Here is a 17,583-nt window from a genome sequence, read left to right on the forward strand (position 1 = left end):
TTTGAGATGACACGTAGATATACACAGGTGAGCGACAGCATTTAAGATCATTCCAATTGCTAATAAATACATATATTTTAAATAATATTTGCCCAAAAATACAAATATATGAAAGAACACAGCCTCCTTTCTTCACTCCAATATGTATTAAACTTCTTTTATCTATGACTGCTTTTTATCACATCGATGATAATACATGAATGTCTTTGCAATGTTATTAATGCCTGCTAAAAAAATGTGGTTATAATTTATATCTTACACTGTCGTTGTTTGCTTTCAGGATGAACCTGGAAATGGTCCATCAGGATTAATGTTCTACCCAAATTAACAAATGAAAATAAAGTAAAATTAAATAAATGAAATATTTGGGGGTATCAGAAACCATTTTGATTGAATGATTAGCTTGATCTTGTTTTAAAGCAAATGTTATGTTTCTATGATACTATGAGTGTGAATGTTATACTATTCTGCCATCTTTCTTTCTCCATGGCTTGAAAATGGCTCCCTATTGAAATGTTAGCCCTCATAACATTGAGTTTTGGCACACTAAAAAAAGATTGAAAATGTAGGAAAAGAGCAAATATTGAACATTGCTTTTCTCTTTTAAACTACTTTCTTGCAAGACCCTCAGATGTGAGGGGTAACCCACCCACCCAAAATATACACACACACACACACACACATATATATATATATATATATATATATATATATATATATATATATATATATATATATATATATATATATATATATATATATATATAATTTCTGAGATCACCATACCTTGAAGAAAAGAGAATATTCTGAGAAATGACCATCTTCGACTTGGTATATGCAAGTCCATTTTTTTCAGTCATTCGTTCTCTGCATTTTTGGACTTGCTGAAGTGGGTTCTGACATTTCAATGTTACCCTTGAAAACAACATTTCTAACTGATGGTACCATGGAACTAATAAAGGTGTATTAAGTACAAAAAGAAAATATGTAGTGGAAATAAGGCAAATGGAACAGTTTTACCATTTAAAACAGAAATGTAATAATTTAATAAAGCTGCAATATAATTTTCATAAAATATACAGAAAGGTGATTTTTGTACAATGATCAAACCACTGTGAAAATGTACATAACATACATTATATAGTCATATACAGCATTTTAAACTTTTAATATTATATTCATCAACCAACTGTCAGAAAGCATGTCTTAAAAGTTCCTGTGACAACAATTTTCATTCTGGCAGCTGGCCAACACTGCTGTTGGTGCTCAAGGGTCATCTTCTGCTTGTCAAAAAAGGGGGAAAAACTTACAACCAGAGTCAAAGACTGTTACTAGTGCAGTAACAGTCATCACCTAAGAAAAGCGAACAATTTGTTCTGTTGAGACTTTATTCAATAAAAAGGGTGTTTGACATTCAATGGTTCCTTCATACTGCTATTGCTTCCTTTAAGAATGCAAATAAAGAGCTTGGTCAACTTGCAGAAGATTCTTGAAGCATTCAGTGGATCAATCAGCATGGCAAACCTTTGCTCTCAGCTCTGTAGGAAGTTCATACTTAGCTGTGAATCATGTAAGTAAATAAAAATGTCAGTTATTCTACTGTCAGACATATGTTTTGTTTTGCAATTATATTTTTGTTTGCAAGCATTATTTCAAAATATTAATATGATGTGTGATCTTCATATCTGTAGGATCGTTCACATTTAAATCGCATTTTCTTTTTCACAATGTGTGATCCATAAACTGCAATAAAATATGCAAAACTGTGACAACTCCAATTTCACAAAGGACTAAATATCCTTATCTTTTTTTTTCTCATACATATATTCACATCTGTTCCCATTTCCAAGCAAATGCATTATACAGTTATGTTGTGTAGTGTACACCTTTACAACAGGGTGCTTTGTTATTGTGAGTTGATGTTTCTTCACAAACTATTTTCACATTTGTTTAAATTTGAAATTCATGGAAGAAACTGTATGAGATCTTCTATTGACAAAAAATCAGTTTATTGAAGAATATCAGAGAACTGTATAATAACCTTAACTCGATGCAAATGGCATGAAAATGAAAACAGAATTCAATCATCTATCAAATACAAAGGTAAGAAATCATTGTAATATAAAAACAGTTTGCGCCAGATGCCAAAAAGATATTATTGTTATGAAATGACAAATGGCAGCTACTGCTTATATCAGACAAATGCTACCTCCACAGTCCTCGTTTAAAGCTATCCTGTGCAATATGTGATCATTATCTAAAAATTAAAATGGTAAGCGCACAAAATGGTTTCTTTTAGCTGCAGTTGAAAGAAGTGAAAACATATTTTTATGAATATTAGCCTTATTTTGTATTTTACAGGAAAACATAATGCAAAAACAGTTACAGAGGGAACCAAACGTGAGCATCAAGCAGCAGTTAATGATTTTTATTCTTCTGTGCAATTGTACTGATAAGAATGGTACTGCATTTAACATATTGTATTTTACCAAAGATGAACTACTGAAAATAGATACTGTTTACTATATGTCCATTTTTTCAACAAACAGGTTCAGATAAGTGAAACAGAACATCAGAGACAAATTGTCAATAGTTTTGAACTTTTAAACACACCTTCAAATTGCAGATCACCTATGCTAAATATTTGCTGACAGTGTAATAGCGGAGTAACCATTTGTACTGTGTTGAATATAATGCTATGGAGTACAAGTTTATGAAATCAGTTACTACAGATGTTTTGCCATGTGCACATTTTTTTAATCTGATCTGAGCTTACAAAGAACATTGAATGAAGAAAACATTTTCTTATGGACCATACTTTACCAGAAAAAACAAAGGCATATCTTAGTTGTAGGCCTTCTCATACCACAGAAAAAATAACCAGGTTATATTTTGGCCACATAAAGCACTGACATTATAAAAACTTTATCCATAGTCATGTTTCTTCTGTTAATTGCTGTTTTAATGCTGACATATTCTTGTGTTACAATACAAAACGTTGCAAATGACAGACATTTATTACAATTCTGCAGTTTTATTTTCATATAATGGGCAACTGGGTAATGTTTGGAGGAACTAAGAGATAAAGTAATTTAAATGATGTAATGTACTGTATGTCTTGCCGTAAGAAGAAAGAATACTGTAAATGCACAATAGACATCTGGCTGCCCCTTGCTGATTCTTTTTATGAGTTTTTTGGAACAGAAATATATTGAGCTGACAGTGTTATACAGAGCTGATGTGCAATGAAAGAGCACAACACTGCCTAAACAACATTAGAAAGGGACAAATGGGTTAGAACTGTCCTAAGGTAACCCTTAAGCAAAATGTATAATGAACTAAAAACAGGAAGCTATATTTATATGAGATTCCAAAAACTGGAACTAATAAAACTGAACATTTCATTTTTTTTTGTTAGCCTAAGTGTAGTTTCATATAAATTAGGGTAATACAGAGACAGAAAATTCTCCTTATAATTCTGAAATAGTGGAGTGGGTTAATTGTATCATGGATTTTTTATGTTATAAACTAATTTATTAAATTAATGTATTATTAGGCTGTACAGCTTTTTTTCATACTGTTTATTCTTACATCCCTCATATGGCTTGTTCTAGTTACTCATGCCACATGAATACTTGTTAGACTTGGGAAAGGCTATTTACTAAACTGTAAGTTGATGAATAACTGTGATACTGGGAAATGAAACATAATCTGCACTATATGGTTATTCAGATGAATACACTGTCAATATAGGCATTAAAAAATGAAAAGCTGTCAAACACCAAAATATTCCATATTTGGCCTCTGAGAAATGTTTTCAGTTTTATATAACAAGTCTAAATCTTATCCTTTGACAAGCTATATGAACAACTCATTTAAAAACATAATTCTAGGCACATCTAGTATTAAGGGAAATACCTGCTAGATTCATTGAAGGTCTGAAGTGAGATATGCCCATATTAAGAACCCTTGTTATAAACTGGCAATGTAAACACTGACACAGTAAAGCTGTAAACTTCATTTTCAGAGAACACGTTCACAGAGCAAAATAATGAAATGTTAAGTCAATGCATTTCGGAAACAATGTATGAAAAATGCTTCTTTGTATGTATTGCCATCACTGTTATGATAATGTTTAGGCACAGTAATAGTAACACAATGTGTATCAGTAATGTTTTAATGCAGGGGTGTGCACAGCAAAATAGCAACTTCCCAGTGCTAGAAAGCAGCATATAGAACAAGGTTTGAGTCTCAGCCCACATTAATGTAACGATGTTTTAGATTGAGTCTCAGTCCACATTAATGTAACGATGCTTTAGAGTACATTGAATTGAAATAGCAAATGATCTCTGCAACTCATACAAACTAATATATTTATTTCAGTCGTGATATGCTCTCCCATGGCTTCAGTGTCCTTTCTCACCTCCCATCCCCCATCCTCTTCTCAATCTTGCAACATTCTCTGTATTTTAAGTGGGATGTGCATTTTACCTGTCTTTTGGGTGAGATGATTATGCTAATACCTGGTATTTATACTGATTTTTAAATTTTACCTGGATGCAGTACTGATCCAAATGGACCTTTTTCACACTCAGCCCAGGAGCAATATATGATTAAGTAACTTGCTCAGTGTCACACAGGTAGCCAAATGGAGGCTGTGGGAATCAAACCCTGGACTGCAAGAAGTTGTCTGCTACCAGCTCTTACTCTTAATCTTCTGCACCAACTGCCAGACAATTGTTACATTGCCATTAATGATAAGAAAACTATTTGGCCCGCACACTGTCTCCTTGAACAAGATTGTGTCTTCTCTACAAATGTAAGCACAATCTTAGGACCTAATAGATGGTGGTTTGGGGGCAGCAACTCATTGCTTTCCTTAAACAAATTTGCTGATAACAAGACTCATCTCTGCAAAAATATTTTAATTACATTATAATTTTGGACAATATAAAAAATATAACTCCAAAATGCATAATACCTTGCATAAGCAAAATGAATGTACAACTTGTAATCAGTAATTTCCTCAAAGTAAATTAAATTGCTAGTTTGCTGAAGTTGAACACCCCAACCACCTGTTTATAAAACAAGAGGGATTGTCGCACAACAATAGCTTAATTTATTAACAATACAGTAAGGGGAAGCTTTAGATACAGCAACTTGTGAACCAGTGGTAAGCTATAAAAATCTGAGGTTTTCTCAGTCAAAATGTGCAATGCTTAAAGAACAATATCTTTTAATCTCTTCACACCAGGAGAGTCTTTTTCTCTACATTCTTCGAGGAGAGGGTTGATTTCATGTACCACATGTTCACTGTCTGCTCCCCTGGGTTCTGCTTCAGCAGGTCGAGAGAGGCCATGGTTGATACGTCTCTCCACATCAGAATTTACTGGACAATGCATTCCAGTGTATGGCACAGGGGGTTTGTTGGTAAGAGGACTCTTCATATGCATCGGTGAAGTGACAGGGCTCACAGCCTCACGCCCATTTCCTGCCTCTCGGACAGCTCCATTCAATTTTGGGCTGCAAATGGGTAAGTCTACTGTTCTTTTTCCTTTTATCTCAGCTCTGTCATTGTCAGCCACATAATCACTCCCATCCTTGCCAAATGTAGCAAAAGTCCTTTTTTTATTATTATCCTCATAGGAATCCGTGTCCACATTGGTGGCTTCTATAGAAAGAGCAATAACAGTTCTTCCATGCTCTGGAGACTTGGCTCGTGTAGGCATTGGAACCCGAGGCATCCAGCATCTGTCTGAGTGACCAAGGATTCGGCATTCCTCCCTACAGTGAAAACCTTCATTTGGATCTGCAAAGAAAAAATAAATAAAAAAGCTTAGCAAAGAATACTTCATAGTAATTGATACCTTTGTGTTTTCTTTTCTTAGCAAAATAAGGAAACATTACAAAAATAAATGTCATTCCAAAAGGTTCATTTGTATTGCAATTTATTTATGAATATTGGTTCACTAGCATACTGTGCCATTTTATTACTGCTGACAAAGACCTGAAAGCTCTCTCAGGAAAAGAAAAATCATTCTGAAAAAAAAATTTAACTATATTTTGCTTTGCATACAAAATGGTACAAATCAGTGAGAATTTTCATTATAAATTAATCGTTCCTGAATAGCTTTCACATCTAGATCTTAATACAATGCAAATCTCATTTTAATATTCATCAAGGTATTGTACAAATTAAGATAATACATGGTTATACTTATTGGGGGATTTGTAAATCCCCAAGTAAATATTTGTGGAATAAAATAATGTTAATTTTCCCTCTGTTATTATTTGCCATTCTGACGGTTAGTTTCTTTCTTTTATCACTTCTCCTTTAAAATACTCTTCACCAGTGGGAAGAGATGAAGATATTAAAACATTGGGTGATGAGTTTATCATTTTTTTTTTACTTCAGCTTTCTAACCACAAGACATGTAATATGAAATATGAAAATGAACACAGACATAGAGACATAGAGTCACACATGCAAATGTAAATACAGAGATACACACAAATGCATACGTGCATGCACAGACACATACACACACACACACACACACACACACACACACACACACACACACACAGATGCACACATACACACTAAGAAATAGACTGCTTAGCCTTTTAAAAGTTATACATAATTAAACAAACATCTGGACAAGAACTACTTGACTTGAAATATTTTTGCTGATATAAGGTATACCGCGCATATAGGGAAACAAAAGCATATTCAGTGCATTCATTTTTTTTTCTTCTTGCATGCTGGGTTCTGCTTTATTCAAATCTGTTTGCTTAAAAACAGTTCATTTGACCACATCTCTGTATAACGTCGACCTCCCTGGGACATTTGTATTATTAACGCACCTCACACTGGGATAATAGCAGTGATGAGCTGTCACGTCAGGCTGCATGCTGTGTCGACCTAGAATCATTTCACAGTAATGGGGCACAACTAGGAATATTTTCACATGTTCACAAGAACTGTCTCTTTATGCTGTTCCTTTTAAAGACCTATATTTGAAATCTATATATCGGAATTCTGATTCATGAATTAGATAGGACATCATGTGGAACAGCAACCTGATGGAAAGGAGAATTGCTTAGCCAACCGGGGTGAAATACCTCTGGCTTCATCTATATTTTATGGAAGTCAAAGCTGTATCTGTCATTGGACAACCGGACTAACTATTAACATGGCCCAGATTCTACTTTTAAAAGGGCAATATGTTGTCCTGGCAATTATTCTAGATGCATCTACTAAATGTTTTTAGTATTTTTTGTGTTACAAAAGCAGAATATGAAATTATTCTACTTCCCGAGTCACTCAACTTAAGGTTGAAAACCTGAGGTCAAAATAATGGCACATGTATAATACAAACAGAATCTATAGGCATGCACTCGTTTTCTATTGAAATTCAAAGTCATACTGATGTGTGCTGAACAATGACCTTGTTATTTCCTATACAATTTACTCCAAAAATAGTTTATTTCATTAGTAAAAGATTAAAAAGGAAATAAAAAGTCCATTAGGCAGAACTATTTGCTTTACTGTGTTGCTTATGAATGATGTAAATTGAATCAGCACACTTAAAATTATACAGAGACTACATGTGAAGTTTCTTATACAAGAGTTTCTGACAGTTCTAATACATCATCCAGTGGTGTATACATTTAAAATATTGTTCATACTTCCACAGGACCTCACCTAAAAGTACTCAGGTTTACAGGGAATAATTGTATCAGATCTAGGCATGCATCAAAATAACATTTGATTCAGCGGTATGTTCATATCAGTCTGTGTCCGAGAAAAGAAACATGACAAGCACATTCTAAACAATGTCACCTGTTATGGCTGTGCAGGATGGAAAGTGAGAAGAAATTTAAGGAAAAGTGTGTCTACATCCAATAATAGATTATGTAATGTTATCCACTTGCAATGTAGTATTATAGCACCAGATGTTTTTCATATTGTGTGTGTTGTCTTTCGGCTTTTCCCGGTTAGGGGTCGTGACAGCGAAACTCTGGTCCACTAATGATTGGCAGTAGATTTTTACGTGCCTAGTTGCCAGCCCTGATGCACAACCTTCAATGAAGGTACACCCATTCACGCATGTCTCCACACAGAAGACTCTCTAGCTGAGAATCGAACAGGACAACGTCTTACTGTGAGGCGACAACGCTACCGCAGCAAGTTTTTCATAGAGTATGATGTAAAAATAATTGCATTCATGTTCACTTACTAAATTAGGGATGAAGCGGATGATTTACAACACTTATCCATGTACTTGCCTATTTCTCTCACAATATGCTATAGCCTGAGATTATCAACATTTATTTTATATGTTTCCATTTCTGCTAAGCCTACAGAATTTGTCATGAGGAAGAGAAAAGTCAAAACAGGGTCACTAAATCCCCTGTTCATCTATTTAAATCACATAACATGTACAGAGATCTCTTGTCTGGTGCTGCAACAGGAAACGATGATGCACTTTGGTGATCATAAGAAATTTCAAGGCGCTCTTTCTGCCAAAGAAAGAAAGATGCATCATTCTGAAATTCTGTCAGGTTGGTTGTGAAGTTTGTATTATTCTTTATAAGATTACCTGTATGAATAAGTTACTTCGGATTTTGTTTTTAAAACAGTATCCAAGTTATAGCAATTATTTTTCAACAACAATATGAAAAGTCTAGTTTTGCAGCTGGCTTGCTGTGCACAGAATTATTTATAATTAAATGAAGCAGTAAAATGTAAAGTTATGTGTTAGTACTCCTTTGTGACTGTCCTTGTTAAGACAGTATATGTGTGTGCATATGCTACTACATGTGACTGTGACATATGTCTGACTGTATTATATTGTTTGGTACTGGCAAACTGCAAATAAACATTTGCACTAGCTATTCACACCATTTGGTAAAACTTGTTTATTTCAAGATTTAAATGAAGATCTGCTTGATGCCAACTACTTGTTACGTTATTGTTATATCCTTATGACACCTTTTATGCACTATTTTGTTACAACAGTGTATGATGTACTTCAGGCAGTTCACAATAGAGGTAGGACTTGTTTATACATGACGTATATATTTTGTTTTTTTTTTTCAAAATGATGATACAATCACCAAATGAAAAAAAAATGTAACCCTGCAACATTCTAAATGGTTATTATAACTTACTTATTTGCTCTATCATAAATCACAATGATATGAGTCATTATTCTCATATGGTTTTATTTATTTATTAGCTAAAGTATCTTCCTTCTAGAACATACTACAAGTCTCCATAGTGTGATACTGCAATTCATTCCAATTACTTTTTATTTCATATTCCATAGGCTTGACACAACAACATACCCAACTGGTGTTTTCTCTAAAATTCTCTGAAGACAGGAGATACATATTTTTCATTGACTCCACTTAATTGCTCTTTCACAAAACCTTTGACACAGATATTTTGATATGCTTATTACTGTATCCAAAAACAGTGGTCATTATTTTTCCTTTGTAAAGTATTTAAACATCATATTTGCAAGAAACTCCTACTACTCTAATGAGTTACTTGTTATCACAGCTGCAGGTATCATGATTATTGTCCAGATCCATTTAATAACTCCACACCAAAACAGCATATGAAGACTTTTACTGAATGCAAGTTTAACACCACTTCATTGAACACATTCTTAATTACCATTCAATAATGTCACAAAACATTTATTAATCACAATGTTAACATAACTTCATATAAGCAGCACTACCCTAACTGCTCACTTACCCTTACTTATCAGAAGCAGTGTAGACCTGCTCAATCCATAGCCAATCAATCCCTTTCCAAACACAACCCAACACCAGAGAGCAACAGAAAAGTAAAAGGCGGCCTCTCTTCTCTGTCAACCACCCACCACATATAAAATTAGTAAATCCCCTTCACGTAATAACAAATAAGGGGGGGCTACAAATTTATGCCAAAAACGAATCTCTCAACTCTGCTACCCTCACATAAATGCCTTAAACCACACCCTTTGCTTACCTCACTTCCTCCCCAAACTTCTTCACTCCAAATGAACCCTTCCTTAGTGAAGCCCATCCAAACTCTCTATCCCTTCTAAGAAACCCCATAGCCACCCAAGTCCCCTTCTCTCCTATTAATTTTCCCTTTCTAACCTGCTATTCACTACACTGACCACTTAAAGTGGGTCTGGATAATTTAGTTGTGCCAAAACTGCATTTGTCACTGCTTCCAACTCATCTGAAAAGAAAAGCTCACACTCAGTGGACCTAAAGCCAAGACCCTCTTGAGATATCCTATTCTGTGACTAAGTACACAGTAATAAGTAGTGAGGAATAGAAAGGGAAGGCAAAATGGTATGCATATTTTTGCAATAATATAAACCCAACACTTATATTTGAAGTGGATACTTTAAGTTTACTGGCACCATTTATTGCTTCTGAGCATTAGACGTGGCTGAAAATGGTGTCTTGACCAGTTCACCCACCCAGTTACCACAAAGTAAATAAAATAAATAAACAAATAAATACCTGGGACTCCAGAACAAGGTATATAATAGCCTGAAATATTTTGAGTTAGGGATCTCTGTGCATGATGATTCCCTTCCAAGAATGAATCTCTGAGGTGCAAGTACATTTTCAATGCTTGCAAACCTGTAGCTGGCTGTTCTACATAAAGACACATCTGTTAAATTAAATCAGATGATTTTTACAATGTACACATGAATAGAAGATGAATTGGCTTGCTCTTAGTAGGTAAACTGAGTTGATTTTCTGTTCAGAAATGTTTAGCACATTAAATCTCTTTGAGATTGTGAAAATGACAAAATGCTATCCTATCCTTGGTTGGTGACATTCATTTCTACTGGTTTCCTCTCATTCTTCATTTTAATAATTTATGAATCTCAGTGATCTATATTAAACCACTTTAGGCCACTCTTGCATGATCCTTCATTAACTTCTCCTCCCCAGAGACACTTTTTGCTCAGCTTTACTGCATCAGTGGGAACTCCATAAAAGTAATCAGCTGCAAAAACTTATCACCTGCTTGAACTTTTTTGATTATCCGTTCACCTAACAGTATGTAGTGCAACACGTAATGATGGCTCCCTATTGTACTTATGACTTGCAAATTTACGTGCCATCAAAACTCAAAATAAGTGTACTTCCTTAAAGTGTGTTTTTTTCTAATTTATTTAAATAAAAGCAGTGTTCCTGCACTACCAGACCCCACACTCACACCTTTAAATACACTGCCTTTGGAATTAAAGGTAAAATCGATACTTAAAGTAAGTATGCCTTTTGTCCCTTCAGAAGCTCACAGTTTTGTGACCTGAAATTATAACTAGAGTCCTGTAATAATATCAGACGTGAAGCATTCACTCACCAGTAACAGCCAGATGACGTTTCTTATATCTCTCACCCTTTACAGACATGTGCCTAAAAGGCGCATGTTCTCAAACAGATGTTCTCCCTTTCAGTTCCCATACTGAAAATCCAGCAGTGCAGTTTATCAAACACAAGTGTTCAAAATCACCTCGTCTGACTCTGCAAATAATCAAGTTGTGTAAGGAAAAAGAAAATCTTTATCATGAATGATTGTTCTGAGCTTAACTGGTAAAATCAATAAAACATACAATGAATAGTTTTACATTCCTGAATACTTAAATGAGCAAGGACGATATGAACAAAGATATCCAGTAACTGCAGAGTCAGTGGAATTCTGACATTTAACCTTAAACCACTGGGTGCAAAACTTCAATTCAACAGAAATAATGTTTTATGAATTTACTAATCCGTAGATTCTACATTTGAAATATACTAAGCAGAACTATTAAAGGTTAATAGATTTAGTCTTTCTTGGAGCATATTGTTTTATTATGAATTTATAAGCATATTAACACTGCCAATAAATACCTGATGCTCAAGCAAAAAAGCAAAACATGTAATGTGTTGGAGGATTAGCAAGGGAGATGCATGTTCTTCTGCAACTCTATCAACCACGCAGAGACACACACACACACACACACACACACACACACACACACACACACACACACACACACACACACACACACACACACACACACACACACACACACACACACACACACACACACACACACACACACACACACACACACACACACACACACGCACTGCACTGAGATACTTTATAATGCCAGAGCTGCTTCCTCTTAGAGTGAGGCAAATGAATTTCATGTAAATATTTCCTTTCTTAACAAAGCAGTAACTGAGTTAGAATATATATAACAGAGGTGCAAGGTGGTTTGTCTCCTGCAAATATAAACAAATAATGAGGAAACTTCTCTGTGCGGAAGATCTAAGACTCCCTAGAGTTCAGGCACCTATTAAAAACCATACTGTGAATATCCCACCTAATAACAGGTGGTAGAAATGCTTTTGTTAAAAACTTCCCAAAGTAGAAAGCCACTAATGAAAGTAAGGAAATACAAGCTGGTTCAGTTTGAATCTTCTTTATTAAAAACACACAAACAAGCAATCCAAATGGTTGTTGAAAAAACGGAATTAAGTGTATAAATTCAGCATTCCATTTAAATACCTGTTTAAAAGCTTGGGAGTGGTTTAGTAGGGTAGCTGTGTTATAAAAGACAATTAACATGTTTACTTGCTAAATACCCCTTCCCCCATACACCAGTGTGATATTTGACACAGTGCTGCCCTACTTCAAGCTCTGTGATTCCAGGATATGTTAAACTAAACTAAACTAAACTAAACTAAAAGTTAAACTAAACATTGCACATTAATAATTGCTAAAACTTCCTGAAAGCATTTCATTGTTGTAGCAAAAAAAACATTTATCATGTCTGCAATATTCCTTAGAAATCTTGTCTAGCATTCAGAAACATTACATAGATTGTTTTCATGTATTAGAATTCACAAAATGGGTGACGCCTCAATGCAATAAAAAGGTAAAAGTGCTAAATTATATGTGATCATGTGGTCCATATTTTGGTGTGTTTTTTTCTTCAGTTTTGTGTTCTTACATCACTAATTAGAAGGCAGAAAAAAGCAGAGATGCAGCTCTCACTTCAACCATGCATTCAAAGAGAGAGAGAAATGATAATTGGGAATGACTAAAAGATGCCATTTGTCCCTTGGGCCAAAGTGTAAGGAATGACTAGATACTTTGATAGAAGAATTGACTAAATTGACTATTTAGGCAAGGTGTAGTGAGAAAGTACAGTTGTGTACACTTACCATAAATGTAGATGTTCGAGTGTCTTCACTGATGCAGTCATCACATTAGGGTTATCCATGCTGGGGTAGCCCTCGGCCGGCCTGAATACCAGAGACTTAGTATTTCTGCGTCGGTTGCTGTCGCTTGAAGACTGACGTCAGGTTGCCAGTGGTATAAAGGAAGGCAGCTGACACCATTACATCAGTTTTTCTTGCCCTAACCGGTTAGGAGCCCCCAAAGTAGGAGGCCAGGGTCTGGTGTCAGAACCCCACCAGTGGAAAATAAATACCAATATGTCCCATGTAAGGAAAGGAGAACAACAAGAAAGAAAGGTAATGAAAGGAGAAATAGAATAAAGGGGGATAGAGGGAGGGAAACCAGGACTGCAACAGTGAAGACACTCGAATATCTACATTTATGGTAAGTGTACACAACTGTACTATGTTCATCATGTTTCACTGTTGCAGTCATCACATTTGGGTAGATTCTCAAAGCTGAGGAAATGGGTAGAGGTAGTCAAGGAAGCTAGGGGCTGCCTAGCATGCCCTGCAAGACTGCAGAGGCAAATTCTACCCTAGATTTAGAAAAGAGAGGCAGGTGGTAATATTTGGTAAAGGTGTGAACAGAAGTCCAGGTGGCAGCCTCCAGGATGTTCCCTGGTGGGGACTCCTCTGAGGAATGCTGCAGAGGTGGAGGCTGCTCTAATGGAGTGGATCCTGACACCCTTGGGGGGAGGCTTGCCATGCTGTTTGTAGCAGAAATGGATGCAGTGTGCTATCCATTTGGAAATGGTTTGTTTGGAGATGGCTTTGCCCTCTGCCCCTGAAGCAAAGCTAACCAGCCGTTGATCTGATTTTCTGAAGGGTTTAGTCCAGTCTAGATAGTATCTGAGTTGTCTGTGCACATCTAGAGAATGCAGAATACTTTCCCCGTTGTTTTGAAGGTTAGGAAAGAAGGTGGGCAAATGGATGGATTGGTTGAGAGCTACACTGGATACCACCTTGGGCTTGAAGGATGGATTAGTTCTGACAGATATTTTGTCTGCATGGAAGATTATGAAGGGTTCCACTGCCACGAGTGCTTGCAGCTCAGCGATTCTTCTGGCTGAAGTGATGGCCAGGAGGAAGGCTGTCTTCCAGGAGAGAAATTTTAGCTCTGCAGAAGAAGCTGATTCAAATGGAGGCAGGGTGAGCTTTTCCAAGACAAAGTTAAGGTCCAAAGCCGGTGTTGGTGCCCTTCTTGGGGGCCTCAAGTTGTTAGCCCCTCTGAGGAACTGCTTGATCAGAGGGTGTGAAAAAAGAGGCTGCTCACTGAGAAAATGAGTGGAAATAGCAAAGGCATGATTTTTTTATAGAGGAGAAAGACAGACCACTGTGTAGTACATCAGCTGAATAATCCAGGATGAGAGGGATGTAGGGCTGTGCCATATTCACCCCCTTAGCCTGGATCCAGGTGCAGAACCTTTTCATTTATCTGCATAAGACCTTCTGGCGCTAGGGCATCTGGCCTCTCGGATAACATCCAGCACCTGTTTACTGAGGAGGGCAGATTGGTCAGGGGTCAGGTTATAAGCCAAGCTGCCAAATTGAGTGTCTGCATATGTGGGTGCATGAATTCCCCTTTCCTCTGGATTAGGAAGTTGGGAATCTGAGGAAGATTCCATGGGGGCAGTGGGGATAGGCTGTGCAGCAAGGGGTACCAGTGCTGTCTGGGCCAGTCTGGAGCTATGAGAGTGGTCCTTGGTTTTTCCTCCCTTATGTTGATCAGTACCTAGAGAATGAGAGGTAGGGGAGGAAAGGCATAGACCGAAATTCTTACCCAGGGGAAGGACAGAGCATCTACTTTCCATGCCATGCAGTGATGCTCCCTGGTGCAGAATTTGCTGAGCTGATGTTTGGTGTGGGAGGCAAAGAGGTCAACCTCTGGGGTTTCCCATTTCTGAGTTATTAGTAAGAAAGTGTTTCTGTTGAGCTGCCACTCATGGAGGTCCAACAGTTTTCTGCTTAATTGGTCTGCCAGTGAGTTGAGAGAGCCTGGCAGGTATTGTGCTAACAGGTGTAGATGCATGGAAGAGGCTGTGAATCAAAGGGTCATGGCCAGCCTGCACCGCAGGTTGGAGTGAGCGGCTCCCTGCTTGAAGATGTACCACATCACTGTGGTGTTGTCTGTTTTGATCAGGAGAACCCCTGGAGAGAGAAGGGGTTTGAAAGCTATCGAAGCCTGCTGCACAGCCATCACCTCTTTTAGATTGATGTGCAGGGGGAGTTGCTGGGGGCTCATTGGCCCTGTATGCACCTGCCATCCAGGTGTGCACCTCAAGCATAGTCTGATGCACCTGTGGTGAGGGTCTGGGTGGCAGGGTATGGGGAGAAGGGTAGTCCCTTGTTGTGTGAGCAGGCTGTTGCCCACCAAAGAAAGTCCTTCCTCAGGCAAGGAATGATAGGTAAGAGAGTCTCCAGCTCTAGAGAGTGTTGACACCAAAGGCTCTGTAGGTACCATTGAAGTTTCCTCATATGCAGTCTGGCATATGGAATAAGGAGTATGCAAGATGCCATGAGCCCCAGAGCTTGTAGGATTTCCCTTGCAGAAAGTTGACACCTGGTGGCCAGTTGAGAGAAGTAAGCTGATAGGAAACTTTGTTTCTGTGGTGTTAGGCATGCCATCTGTGACGCTGTGTCCAGACTTGCTCCGAGGAAGATTATCCTTTTGCTGGATACCTGTTTGGATTTCTTTTCATTGACTGTGTACCCTAAGGAAGTTAGTAGTTCCTTTACAACAATAAGGCAGTCGTCTAAGTAGGGTAAATTTTAATATTTATTTGTCTGCAAAATGCAATGGCCGGTGCCAGGCATTTTGTGAAAACTCTGAGAGCAGTAGATAAGCAAAAGGGAGGTGCAGAGAACTGAAAGTGTTGAGATCCTGCCCTGAAGTGAAGATATTTTCTGCAGGACTCCCTGATGGGGATGTGGAGGTAGGCTTCTTTTAGGCCCAGGGTGACTAGCTAAGTGTCCTTGGACAGCATGGGTAGCAGCTGTTGGAGGGTGAGCATTCTGAATTTTGGGGTCACTAGGAAGATGTTTAGAATGGATAGATTGAGGATGGGGTGCCAGGTGCCTTCTTTTCTGGGTACCAGAAAAAGTCTGGAGTAGAAGCCTTGGCCTATCTGCTCTGCAGGAATATGTTCTACTGCTGCCAAGGAGAGGAGAGTATGGATTTGCTTTTAAGCCTCTGCCCACTGATTTAGTGATAGATCTGGGAACACTTTTGTGGTTGGAAGGGTGTGGAAGGAGAATTTGTACCCCCTGAGACACAATGTTCAGAATCCATTGGTCTTTGGTAATGGTGACCCAGGTGCTTGAGTGATGGAGAGTTTTCCTCCTAGGGGTATGTGAAGGTGGGCAGAGGCAAGGAAGGGAGGGGGTGAGTCATTATGAGTTTTTACCATAAGGGTGTGGCTTAGAACTCCCTGGTTTTGAAGTGGAGCCAGTCCATTGCTTAGATCTCTGCAACCCATGGAACTGCTGTATTGGAGTTCTGTTTCTATGGGACCTAGGCTGGCCCTGTTTACTAGGTGCAGGAAATGCCTGCTGAACCTAGCGGGATGTACCTGTAAGAAATCTTTAGCAGTCTGCATATATTTTACTTTTTCTAGCATCTTTTTTAACACCTCTTCTGCTTTAGTATCAAACAAATTACCTTTCTGCTAGGGTGCATCCAACAATTTTGATTTGACATGGTCTGGCAAGGGTTGTTCCTTAAGCCATGTATGTCTTCTAATGAATTCTAATGACAGATCTGGTGACTACTGCCCTGCAAGAAGCTTCTAGTGCATCAAACCCGCAGTGCAAAGTGTGTTTAGTTACTTGACTAGCAGAGTGCATTAATTCCTGTAAATCTTTAGATTCTGCCCATGCAGGAAAGGAAGATTTTTTTTTTTTGTTTAAGGAGTTCCAAGGTATGTTGCTGGTAATTAAGCATATAGAACTGACAATATAGTGCCCTGATATCAATAGTAGCTGAGGTGTATACTTTTTTACCCCATCTGTTCAGTGCTCTGGAATCCATGTCTGAGGAGATGGGATTCTTAGCTGAAGTAGCTTTAACCCCTTTAGGGCCTTGAGTAATGACCTCAGGGTCTACTGTTGTTTTTTTAGAGAGATATTTGTGAGAGTCAGGGACTCTGTAGTACCTACCATACGACAAAAGTAGTTATGTATAAGAAAAACCAACAACTTTTATGCTTTTTTTATGCTTTTAAGCTTTTATTATGAAACACTCTAGCGCCTCAGCTAATGTTTAGCCTTCAAGGAGTCTGTAGTACCTGTCTGGCTTTCTGGGAGCAGGAGGGAGGGTGT

General features: G+C 37.6%; 1 protein-coding gene across 2 annotated transcripts in view; it reads right to left on the bottom strand.

The window, feature by feature from the left end:
* Positions 1 to 1,021: 1,021 nt before the first annotated feature.
* The window catches only part of PCDH19 (protocadherin 19), a 709,183-nt gene continuing 692,621 nt past the window's right edge, over positions 1,022 to 17,583 (bottom strand). For both annotated transcript variants that reach the window (XM_044057636.1, XM_044057635.1), the window contains exon 5: positions 1,022 to 5,809. In XM_044057636.1, the coding sequence (XP_043913571.1) occupies positions 5,220 to 5,809 (590 nt within the window). In that variant the 3' untranslated portion in view covers positions 1,022 to 5,219. The remainder of the gene's footprint in view (positions 5,810 to 17,583) is intronic.

The sequence above is a fragment of the Protopterus annectens genome, chromosome 15.part0 (genome assembly GCF_019279795.1).
Source record: "Protopterus annectens isolate FY-2018-M chromosome 15.part0, PAN1.0, whole genome shotgun sequence".
NCBI classification, from domain to species: Eukaryota; Metazoa; Chordata; order Ceratodontiformes; family Protopteridae; genus Protopterus; species Protopterus annectens.